General features: G+C 31.5%; 1 protein-coding gene across 2 annotated transcripts; it reads left to right on the top strand.

Annotated features, from left to right (window-relative positions):
- Positions 1–8,730: 8,730 nt before the first annotated feature.
- On the top strand, positions 8,731–11,196 carry LOC111383288 (transcription factor IBH1-like 1). Of its 2 annotated transcripts, none has more exons than XM_023007366.1 (3): positions 8,731–8,880; positions 9,340–9,894; positions 10,831–11,196. In XM_023007366.1, exons 1-3 carry the CDS (start codon positions 8,870–8,872, stop codon positions 10,913–10,915), a joined length of 651 nt encoding a protein of 216 aa, XP_022863134.1. In that variant the 5' UTR covers positions 8,731–8,869; the 3' UTR covers positions 10,916–11,196. The 2 variants fall into 2 exon arrangements, with proteins under 2 accessions (XP_022863134.1, XP_022863135.1); XM_023007367.1 differs by lacking the exon at positions 10,831–11,196 and adding an exon at positions 10,142–10,359.
- Positions 11,197–12,804: the final 1,608 nt, after the last annotated feature.

Here is a 12,804-nt window from a genome sequence, read left to right as displayed (position 1 = left end):
CAGACATTGTCTTCCATGATGTCTCAAGCATAAAGTAATATGATGCATTGGACAAGGATTTATTACAAAGTCTGCAAGTGTTATACACATTATTGAATAAAGACAGAGATCCAAATAGTATAAATCCCGACATTTTACCATGTTTTGTGGCATGCACCATATGTGCATGCATCATCTGCAGTCATATGTAAGATGCATTATAGATTTCTAGATGAGAAATCTTCTAATCTTCTAATCGAGCAATAATAATCGAAGCAATAATAATCGAAGGGGTTGTTTAATAAAAATTTTGATAAAAGTTTTATCATATTTTAATAAAATTAGATGAAAGGAGAAGTTACAAAATTGATAAAAGTGTGAGTTTTATGATATATGTGATAAAAAATGAATTGAAATACCAATTAATAAATGTCATGTTGGATCAAAATAGCTCAGTTCTCTGGAAAAAATAATTTGTCCTATTTACCAATTTACCAATTTACTTATTTGATATTTCTTTATTAAATCAACTTGAATAATATTATGCCATTCGAAATAATTGTCCATCATTCATGTACATAGACATGTCTTCCGAATTGACCTAAACTTAATGAAGTATAAAATCACCGGAGAAAACGTGCATAGTTTACTTGTAAGAAGATCACGTGAATCTCATCCTGACAAATAACGATGTCAATCTTACGCTAGCTTACTTTTAATAAATTATTTTCTATTTCATTTTACTCTAACTGTTGAGGATTAGAAACTCCAATTCTATTTCATCGGGAATAATTAATTCGTAAAAAAAAATAGACACAAAAGAATTCGTAAATTTTACAGATGTTCATCTCAATATGAGATCATGTCTTTTTTCGTTGCTACAGTTTTTTTTTTGTTATAATGAAAAGAAGTTTACAAGCAAAAACTACACACCCTATTTGCTTTAACATATTTATCTTTATATAATAATTATTCAAAACTTAAGCAAGAAATGTCTATTTATAGACTCCGCTGAACGAAAGTAATTAGGTTTCACAACTTAATAAATACTAACTATTCATCACTAGAGATCTGAATATGAATATTGCCTGCTAGAATTATCCCCACCAAGTCAAATGTCATTTGAATTGATAGACGATTAGATTTTCAGATTTCAAAATCCTAGCTTATCGTGACATCTCTGAAATGAGGTGATGCATTGGATGTACGACAATAGCTAGCTAATCAAAAGTATTATTCCCTTTGTTTCGACAAAAACAAGTCAAAGTATTATTTCTGAATTCATATAGTCCAGACAATAAAGATTAATTTCAACATCTTATCTTGCTTTTGGTAAAGCAGACGACTGGTTTCGGTTCTTCCTCATTAAAGTTCTTTCTTAACGTCCATTTTATATAGAAATTCTTGATCATTGAAAAACAAATTCAAAATTTATCTGACCGACACTGAATCTTCCCAGCATTTCCACTGTACTGAATTGTTAATAGAAAATGATCAAGAATGTTGAACTATCTCATTTTATTTATTATTATTTAGCACTAGTGGTTAATTTAATGCATCTTCTTGTTCCACCCCAATTCTTTTGAAAAGATTATTTTGGACGGTACGTATTTATTATATTCGTATACTTTATTTAGGAATAATAGTTGTTAGAACGCGAAACCCACCTAATTTGACTTATTGTATTCTTCTATCAAGACTAATGCTAGATAGCATTATTCAAAGTTGCATTTTATATATTATGCCCTTGTTTGATTTTCATTAAATTACATTACATTACATTCTACTTTTTCTCTCTCCTATTTTCAACTACACAATCTTTCATAAAATAATATTACACGTAATTCAAAAAAATTTCTTTCTTTTTCAACCACTCATTTTTCAAAAAACACTATTCTATACATTAAATTTTCCCTGTAATGGGGGCCAAACAGGAGCTATATTAGATGAATTGATCGTCCAATGAATCAAAATGCATTCTAAATCCTCTGGCCAATGAAGTTGTGGACCGTATTGCCACCTAAATCAGTTTATTTGACTTTCTATTTGAGGTTAGTATTATTTTAACAAAACCAGAAGACAGTTGAATGCTTAGTACTATAGCAAATTTTCAACATAATATATTAATCAACTTTCGAACTTACTCCAGTCGAGATTTATATTTCTTTTCACTTCGCTATTACACAAAATACTTAATTAGATCAAAAAACATGAACATAAAATTAAAACGAATGTTTATTATATATATATGACCAAGAAAGGGGCTTGTTCTAAACATTGGAAATGGACCTAAATGAAAGAGTTGGGCAATAGGGGTAACCTAATGATTGAAGGCTCTTGAACACTGTTTAACTTTGTTGGGACATTTACATGGCCCATCCATGTGTGCACATGTACCCTTTCGATATCATGTAACCATTAGAATTCTCATATTCTTAAATGCTTTCGTGCGTGTACAAGCATGCGCTAGACAGACTATCCTTGTACATGTGGATCATCCCATCAACATACCCCTTTATTGCATTAATTTCGGCCTATTTAATACTACAATAATGTTATTAAAATTCACGGTGCTTAGCACTAGTCTATGTTTCCATTAAATATTTATATAATGTATTTAGGATCCATTTGACATGACTCTTACTTTTATTTTTGCTTATTGTAAAAGAGTTTGAGGTAGCTAACTTAATTTTTGTTTGAAAACTAATTGTTAAAAGTGTTTTCTATTCGAAAAGTGCTTTTAGAGAAAACTACCTTAAATTGGCTCCTTCTAAAGCCCTTTACCTAGAAGCAACATTCTCATAAAATTAGTCAAACATATCAAAAATAACTTTTAATCTCAAAAGCTCCCTTTGATTTCTCAAAAGCCATGCTAAATGGGCACTTAATACACTCTGAACCGTAGTTTGCAATATGTATTATTAAGGCCCTGTATGTCACCAATTATTTGAAAATTAAAGAGTTTTGAATAGTATTTTTTGGAGAATGTGTGGTTAAAAAGTAAGGAAATTTTACTTATTTGTGTGTAGATATTTTACCGTGTGAATGTGTGGCGGAGAATAATCCTGTAGCAAACAATTTAAGATTGACAACAGAGGCTAAGTCTATTTCAAGTTTTGAACTATATGATATTTGAATCCAAATGTACTTGCCTTTGCCATTTTTCTTAAAATATTAATCTAATATTTTGTGTTAAATCAATTGCATTATAAAGTATAAGTTAACTTTAAAGAGATAATAAATTTATATATTTTAATTTAATTTTTAGTATATTCTATCATATAAAGATGGAATTTATTTTTCTAAAATTTGACAGTTTTGATACTATGTTAAACAATTAGAAGTTAAATTGTGAGAGATAACACAGTCCAGGACTTAAACAAAGAAAACAAAGCAATATTTTATAAGTGCATAGGATTATTTAATAGTGGTCTAAAAATTATTCTGGGTTGTAGTGATAGGTTTTGGAATGAATAAAATAAAAATTCTATAGGTTTTACTGCATCAATTGATTTATTTTTGTTTTCTTGAGCGCCGATCTTCTAAATAAAAAAGCTAGTACTCATTTTAAATATCTTCAACATGTCCTCTAATGTAAGAATCAAATTATATTTTTCATTAAAAAGGTTCAACACATATACAAGTTCTTCATATAAAAAAATGGCAACGAGACTACATTTGTTCGGTGGTGATTAATCAATTAATCTAACAACTTAAACTATTAAAGAAAGTTCATGTCTACCATTTCATCCATCTCCAAACATTTTAAATATTAAAATTTATAGAATATAGAAATCCAAACAAATACGCTCACAGATAAACTCGAGGTGTCGATATTGATCACCGATGATCAACAGATGCAGGTGGTAAAGCTACCTTTGCTGGAGAAGAAATAAATTTGAGGATATTTGTAAATATTGGTGAATATTACCTTCTCAAACAATCATTTTATCTTTTTAGTATATTAATCTATAATTGTTATTGTATTAATTTTAAATGTCATTTCAAATAGTACAATAGGTCAGATTAACCCCTGCACAATTTGGCATCTTGATAAATAATTTCTCTCTTAGACTTCTTTTCCTTTTTACAGTTTCGACCAAGGTAAAGGAGAAAAGTATACTTTATCCACTTCCCTCCCGTCCCTCCACTCAACACGAACAATCATAGCCTAAATAAATGCCTATCCATTTCGAAAATGAATAAGAAAAATTATAACGAGAAGCGTGTTATGTATGAATTATTCATCCAAGCGAACACTCTTTAAGAGCTCAAAAACACGCCTGGACTCAAAATGAGCTAAAAAGCACTCATAAGGAAGAAACCTCATAAGTGACTTTAAATTGAGCAAAAATGTAAGGATTAAACTGGTGAATAGAATGCGAACAAGATAACGGAATTAGATAGAAGTCATTAAATCAAAGGATCATTTTATCTCCAATGCCTAAATGGAAATCTATAGATCAACAAGTATGCGATGAAGAAGATTATGCGAAATTTGAAATGGTTTACTCCCAAATAGTTATTTCTACTCTTGCTTCCTATTGAGCAATAGAATAGTGAACTAATTAAGAGGAATTTGCTGATCATCATTTAGAAGTCAACAAAGTGATTCTTTTATATATATAAATATAGTGCTTGTTTGGTACAGATTTTAAGTCAATTAAAATCAATTTTTGACCATTATTTCACTATTTCAGTCGTCATGTTTGAATTTTTCTCTCACAAGTAGAACCCATATTTTTTCTAACAGTCAAAAAATCAATTATCAAAATTCCTATCAAACAAGTACATAAGTTTAATTTAATCTTAACAATATCAATATATAACAAAACACTGTAAAACGAAACTTAATAATATCTACACACACAAAAAAACGAATCAAGTATGATGCATGACATGTCATGTGTGGACTAAGGTCTAAGAAGATCAAGTAGTGTCTACTAGACATGCACATAATCTGCATACCATGTTGAGTCATAAGTTCCAATCTTCGTACATTGCATCAATTGTTGGATCAGATTTAGAGTACCTGAAAATGAATAATTTGTGAGGATAGCCGTAAATATCGGGGGTTCACCCGTTTGCTCAACTGTCTGGTCCCTATCCCTTATCTGTCACCATGTGGGATAAGGTTTCTGCTCCCATAGGAATGTGATTTTCAAGCTATTTGCAAGTGGAATATAATTCTTCCTTTTTTCACTTTTTATCTTTTTTAACTGTGATTTAATATGATGTTAGATAAGAATATGGTCAATTTAATCATTTTATTTATCGAGTAATTCCAGAAGCATGAGGGTACCACAGTCATGTCCAATGGGAGGCTGGATATATTTATCCGTACAATTGGTTTAGTCATAATCATGATTTGTATGTGTATCAACTATCAAAATGTCAAGTGATAAGAAGAAATCAAGAGAGGAAAGAGCCAAAAATAAGAAATAGAGACATTATTGAGCAAAAAGAGTTGTAGAATGAAAAAATAACTAATTGTCGAAGATTAATTTTTAAATAAATAAACGTATTTTCATTTTAAGACTATAAGTATTTAAATAAAGTAATGTAACTTTGTATAGTTGACGTGCATGCACATAAGAATATGTTAAAAACTAGAAATAGAATAGTGAATGTTTATCAATTTAACACGGTAAGCTTTTAAGTAAGGTAGTTCGACATAAATTAAATTTGTTGAGATAATATATCAAGATTTATTCGATTCTCTTTTCATATATATTGGAAACCCATTAATTCTTTTTTCTCTTCAAAAAAGTTTTGCCAAAATAAAAATAATAATTCATTCCTAATTTCTCACCTTGATAAAAAAGACTATGAATAGTTTTCTCTACCATGCTAAACTCTAAAACTTATTAAGATAATGATCTTTGAGCATATTTTGTTAAGCTTAAAACATTTCATCACAACCATTTTTACTAGCTAACAAGCAAATCAATAAGTTGAAAATAAATAACTTTTCCAAAATTACTTAAAAGTAAATAGGATTTAAGCTTTGAAATTAGCATGTCCACTAAAAATAAGATCCATTATAACCTTTGTCCCCATCTTACTTTGCTAAGTGAATGACAATGCACAATCTTTTCATGTAAGCCAGGAAGCAGGCCGGGGATGTGATTGATAATTGAAAATCAGTACACTGAGAAAGCTATAAATCACAAGCGACAATGCCAATGGCTTTAAAAACTCCATGTGGATACCATGTGAGGGCACTTCTCTTTCTTGCCAAAGCCAAAATCTATGCCCCAAGAATATTTCTTCTTATGGGACCCATTTTTCCTTTCCCTTCTTCACCATATTTTCCGGATCCTGCCAATTCTCCCTTTTCCAAAATCACCAATTTTCCCTGATTTGCCGCACTCATTTATTTAAACATGTAGAATTATCCAATCTCATTAAGGGAACCAATAATCATGTTTAGGTAACTCCTGACTAGTTGCCTTTTTTTAGAACCCTAAGCCCTAACTCAAGGTTGCAGAAAAAATGAAAAAGAATCTGAATAATTCATTCATCCAACTTTGTCTCCTTAATTCCTCTTCGGATGTTTGGTACATGCACACTATCAAATAAGATTACATGTTTACGATAAATAATTTTTTTGTTGTAAAAGGTAAGTTTATTAGAGTTTAAAGGTGAATGACAATTATATCCCTGCAGCCCTAGAATTTATTACTATTGTATCCCTAATTCTACACTATAAATACAGAGTTTTGGTTCTTAATAAGACACACAAGTCCATTGACTTCTCTCCGTTCTCTACCTTTTTCTTCACTTTTATAACAATTTTAATATATTTCATTTTTAATACTGTTCAACTATGTTTAATACTACTTAATAATATACATGTCGATGTATTTTGTCAAACCAAAGGCTACATCCGACTTGGGAATTTAAACACTATATTGAAACATGTAGTATAATCTAGCTATATATGTTTGAAAATTTGTTACATTAAAATTTCAAAATTTGTTCGAATTTAACTTATTTAATTCTTCTATTAAAATTTAAAGAATTTTAAACCAATTTTCTACTTAATTATTATTATTATTTTAGTACATCCCTACTCAAGATTCAAGAACTGTTTTTTACTAGAAGACAAAACTATCAATTTAGTATATATAATCCCACTCAACTATTATAAGCTTTTGTCATTAGCTAGTTATTTTACATTGCGAAATATCTGTGATTATTGTTCGCCTTGATTTTTGTAAGGGTGTCGTGATAAACAAATTTCGACACCTCTCACGTCCACGTAAGTCTTACTCCCGTACCTTTGGATAAATCATAAGGCACACGTAGCTTTCTTCAACGGCGGGGGAGGCAATCGTGTGTACTCCGATAATCAAATCGGTCAATATATAGGTGTATTGAGGCGGCTCTCTCTTCCAGCAAGCATAGCATCTCGCTAGGTCATGGAGGTCGGTTCTACATGGCTAGGGTAGTTGTTGAACAAAATTGATGGGGAAAAAAAGAAGAAGCCAAAATGGAAGGTTTGAATATGATTACGAATCGTTGTCCTCAAACGATATTTGCCGTCATCGGGGTAAGTGCTTGAAGGTTTCAATGGCAAATAGTTTGCAGGAGTAAAAAAATCTTAACCAATCAAGCAATCAAAACTTGGAAAAAGGAATTAAATGACAAAATTGTAAAAAATTGGTTTGATCTTTGATTTTGGATGTTAATGGATGAATTTGATGTTTGTGATATATTTTTCAACCTGAAAGCCACTTATATATATAGAATTACAATCACCATACACAAAAGGATGCAAAAATAAAGTCGAAAGAGTGCGAAACACTTCAAAACAATAAAAAATTTAATACCGCCAATGGTCAAATTTTTGTACTGGGCGGCTGCCCAGTTCAACAAATGGCAACTGTAATTGCAACACAAAGTCGGGGGCCCAATCCATTTCCAGCCTTCATCGTTTCTTGTTCTTGTTCTCGTTTTGTTTTTGCTTATTTTTCTCATGGTTAATCACTTCTTTCAATTCCAAAATCACCTCTCATTATCATTTCAACAATATTTCAATAGTGATGTATCATCTCGACTACCTCATATGGCCTCATCTCGGCTAAGTAAGAGGATGATGTGGAGTGTGGGCCTTGCTGACTTGTTAACCGATTGCTACGTGGGAATTTCATCAGAAGAGGCATAACAATTATCTCAAAAAAGAAAAGAATGTTTTCATTCCAATCGAACACCAAGAATGTGTTACTTGACATGTGGTCTTAATCCGGTGTAATCTTAGCTCCTTATATCCAACATATCAAACATGCATGCCTTGAAGCTACTTGAGTTTACTTATGAACTGCCAGGCTCGAACTTTATTAAAAAATTTGGACTAATTACCTTGTGTATATGAGAATTATCTATTAATTAACTCAGAAAAGTGAAAATGGAAAATAATGGATATTTCATGTCAGTTATTACAGTCCTTTGTACCCTATGCATAGATCCCAGAGGAATTAAGTTGCACGAGGAAGTGAAAGTTGATAAGTTGGGAGTTTTATGTCTGATATGCAGTGTGCTGTCATAATAAGTTACAGATATTAGGTTTGCATAGCATCAAGAATTCGAGGGGACTACTAATTCGTCTATAATCACCCCCACAAATTACAATAATCTGTTTAGGGTTTTGAATTGTGGGCCATTAACTTCCATGTGCCCGCATGTGCAATGTCTTTCTCTCACTGGCCCCCCACCTCCCTTCTTTCTGCAATAAATTGGCTTTATGCACATTCTTCTCCTTCTCATTCCTCTCTCTCTCTCTGTGAAGTTCTTGGTGACTGATACAATTTGGATCCCAAGAAAATATAATTCTACTGCAATTTCTCTCTGTCCATAATTACATCTGGCTACTTTCCATTCGGTTTCAATGAAAGCAAGGTATAATGCGAGTTTTCTTTCGTATACACTGTGATAATATGAAATTTATTTGTGCTAATTGTAATATTTTCTATTTTTCTGTCATTATTTTACATTCGAAGCTATTTTTTCCTTTTTTTTTTTATTTAAATCTTATTTCAAGATTTAACTCGGGTCTTCATGTATTATTTCATAATTCATACATATATGTATATACGAACTGGCTAGCAGTACGTTATCTGTAATTCCATTTTACTTTTGGAAATCTTTGCTTAAATTTTATATAATTATAAGAACTGGAACGTAGATTTCACTGGCAAAACTTTGACAAGTTTAATAATAAAACAGTATTCTTATTTCTGCGTGTAAGTAAGAGATTTGTAATATGAGATTTATATCCTATTAAGGGAAAAGAAAAAGTGTTTCATGATTGATAAATGGTTCGTGTTCTTAATTGCTGCTTTTCTTTTTTCTGTGTAGAACGGGCTATTCGACTTCCCTCAAACAAGAATTTCTTAAGAAATGGATAAAGGGTATCCGTATATACAGTAATTTCAAAAAGGACATGAACATTTTGGAGAGAAAAAAGGCCATAAAATTATCAGCAGATTTGGCCATTGCTTCCACCAGAAATGCCAGCACTCGTTGGAGTCGCACGCTAACAGCCAACATTTCGAAAAATGAGACTAACAAACTTTTTGTTGAACAGATATTTTCGGATTCGGAAGTAATTAAGAAGGAAGCTCCAAGTAGATTGATGGCGCGCAGCAATAGAATTGCAAGCAAGAAGATTTGGAGAAGAAGCCATATTACCCAAATTAAAGCAAGAAAAATGGGACCCTATGCAGTTAAGGCCAGCTCCATCGCAAAGAAATTGGTGAAGAACAGAACCAAAGTGCTTAAAAGTCTTGTACCTGGGGGAGAAAACATGGATGGAATTTCTTTGATTAAAGAAACCCTAGATTACATTGTCTCTCTTCGAGTTCAAGTGGATGTAATGCGACGTCTGGCAAGTGCTGCTGAGAATTCAACAAGGTCACTATAATTGATTAATCTACTTATATGAATTATTACTTTTTGTTTTTATGCTTCAAACTGAAGATGAAGAAGAAGCTAGATCTTATATATGTGTAAAACCATATGTACAGATGAATATTATGCAAATCATTAGTAATTACTATAGCTCTACATTCTCCTTTCACTTTAGTTTTAGACTTTTAGTGACTTCGTTTTGGATGTAGTGACAATTAATTTACCCCAGTGCCCTCTTCACCTGTTGTAGAGTTGCTTGACGAGGAGTAGCCCCAATATTTTGTCAAGTTTACGATGTTCACTCTAATTTCTCCCTCACCCTGAAACTCTCCGGCCTTCTTAACAAGTAATGAAGGACAATTCTGTCCATGGATCGATGATTGAGCGCTTGAGGGTGGGGACTGGAGGAGAGATTGGGAAAGAAGATAAATTTTTAAAGGTTTTATGATTGTGGTGGAAGAATAAATTATTTTATGTGATAAATATATTAAAAACCCACTTATGTAATTTTATTTAAGGTTATTTGAATAAATAAAAAAATTGTGATATAAGTGACAATTTTTGTAGTGGCAATATAATTACCCTTTTTAAATTGCGGTTTCTCTCTGATTAATCCTTATAGATGGGGAGTAGTGTGATTTTTGAATTCAAATTAACTCCTCCTTACCACCACTATTGAACCTCCCATGACTCTCATATAATTAATAATATTAGTGAAATTATGGCTAAAAATGAGCAAAGTTGGTGCATGAAAAATTCTTATAAAAATTGTCATTTGGGATGTGGAAAATGAACTCCTCCTACTTGTGCATGAGTAGAAAAAAGTCTTGAGCCAATGTCGAGTGCTAGGCGCTCAAGTAACCCATGTCATACCCTCAAGAACATTGGGTTTAGGAATAATCACGCTACAACTAATGACTTTCATTTATCTCACTCAAGATTGGGTCTTTCTTCCAAGTGTTCTGTCCATTGGCTTCAGGGGATATTCACTGTTCTTGACCATTGGTGTGCAATGGTGCATTAAATTGAAGATATGCTGGAATAGTGCAAGTGATTCAACCCCAACAAGGGTCTTGGGAATCATTCAATTTAGATAAAATTTCTTAAGTCGAAATAAATTTTTTGCTTGCTACTAATTTGCATATATGTTTAAGTTTGTTATTATATCAAAATTATGACAGACTTTATTATTCATGAGATTACACTTGTACCATGTATCACACATATCAGAATTATAAGAAACCAGATGTAATGAATCATATGGTACTGTTTAAATGCGATCAATCAATTATATAAGAAATTTCATTTCTTGGTGCAATCTTTATGTGCAAATTAAGTGCATAAACACGTAGTGGATTGGTTCTCGCGAGCAAAATAAAGTCGAGTCATTTCTTGTCTGGTGTTCAAGTTAAGCTTGATTCGGGGAGCTTTTGCTCTTCGGAGAATAATGTAAATCTATTGAAACTCCAATTCTAACTCAATCGGATTCGGTGTTTAACCAGACTTTCCCATCTTCCAACCATAGACCCTTCACTAAGCTTAAAGATGCTTATGGAAACCTTTTATCATTAAGTTCTGACTTTTATTTTTTGTTGTGTTGAATGTGAATTAAGGTTCCACTGTATGATACGCTGTGTTACTTTTTTACTTAAAATTTCAAGTACATTTATTAAGAAGTCACATATTGTGGCACTTCTAACAATTTAAAAGTTGTGTGTATATTTTTTGCTTTAATGAAAGGGCCTAATTTGCCCTCTTGATTTTTTTGTTTGCATCGACTACAGAATTTATATTAGTTTCTTCATGAAAAGCCCAGTACTGTTACAACTGCTTGCTCTACCTTCAACAAAAGATAAAAGAACAAATAAATACAGCTAAAAAGTATTAGAACAAATGCTATTACGCATTTAGCCCCTATTCGAGCTCAGTTATAATTAGTTTTCGAGAAGAAATGTATTTTGTAATAGTGATTTTTTGAAGAACGTGGGGTTAAAAAAGAAGGAAAATTTTTGAATTTATGTGTAATATAATTTTATTGCAGAATGTGGTTAAAAGAAAAAAGATAAATATTTAGAGCTTGTTTGGGAGTGATTTTTCACCCCAAAAAATTGATTTTTTTACTGTTATTTTACTATTCCAGTCGTAAAGTTTGACTTCTTCTCTCATAGGTTGTCCTCACTTTTCTTCTAATAGTCACAAAATTAATTATCAAAATCACTTCCAAACGGGCCTTATTAAAATTAATGAGCCAAATAGGGGCTTGACTTTATTCAATGTTTGCTTACTACAGACATACAAAAGTTGACAGAAAAGAAAGAGAGAGAGAATGAAATGTATTGAAAAAAAATTAAGCCGAAAAATAATTTGTTACTATGGGAAAATTTTGAAATTTACTTAATTTTATTGCTTATTTTTTGTTTGAATTAAGAACAACAACTTAGGGTCCGTTTGATTGGCTTCAATTCCATGGAAAATGTTACATTCGAAGAATTCGTTTTTTTATTTTGACTGTTTGATACGAAAGTAAAAATGTAGTTTGAATTTCAAGGTACAAACACTTAAAAAGCATGTTTTTGATCAATTGAGTAGAAATACATTCTTATGATTTTGGTAGGTTCTTCTTTTCCAACTTATATAAAATTGATTTGTCTTTTCAACCTTTACAATCAAATAGGACCTTACAGCTTTTATATAGATCAAAGTTGCTCAAAGACGCCGTTGGGCCTAATACAAAACTGCCTGATGTAGCATGGAGCTGTTGTTAATCGACTCACATAATCCAAACCCATAAATCCAAACAAGATTCCAAATTCAAAAATCTTAAAATTTATGTGCATAAAATAATATAAAAATCTTATCAATTTTATTTATTTTAAACGAGTACAGTACAGCCACCGTTTACCGGGGCGGGGG

This window comes from Olea europaea, unplaced genomic scaffold, assembly GCF_002742605.1.
Source record: "Olea europaea var. sylvestris unplaced genomic scaffold, O_europaea_v1 scaffold2654, whole genome shotgun sequence".
NCBI classification, from domain to species: Eukaryota; Viridiplantae; Streptophyta; class Magnoliopsida; order Lamiales; family Oleaceae; genus Olea; species Olea europaea.
This window is presented reverse-complemented; position numbering and strand designations above follow the sequence as displayed.

Coding starts and splice junctions, on each gene's coding strand:
- LOC111383288 (XM_023007366.1), top strand. Junction 9,895..10,830: donor GCTGCTGAGAATTCAACAAG/GTCACTATAATT, acceptor ATCTCACTCAAG/ATTGGGTCTTTCTTCCAAGT.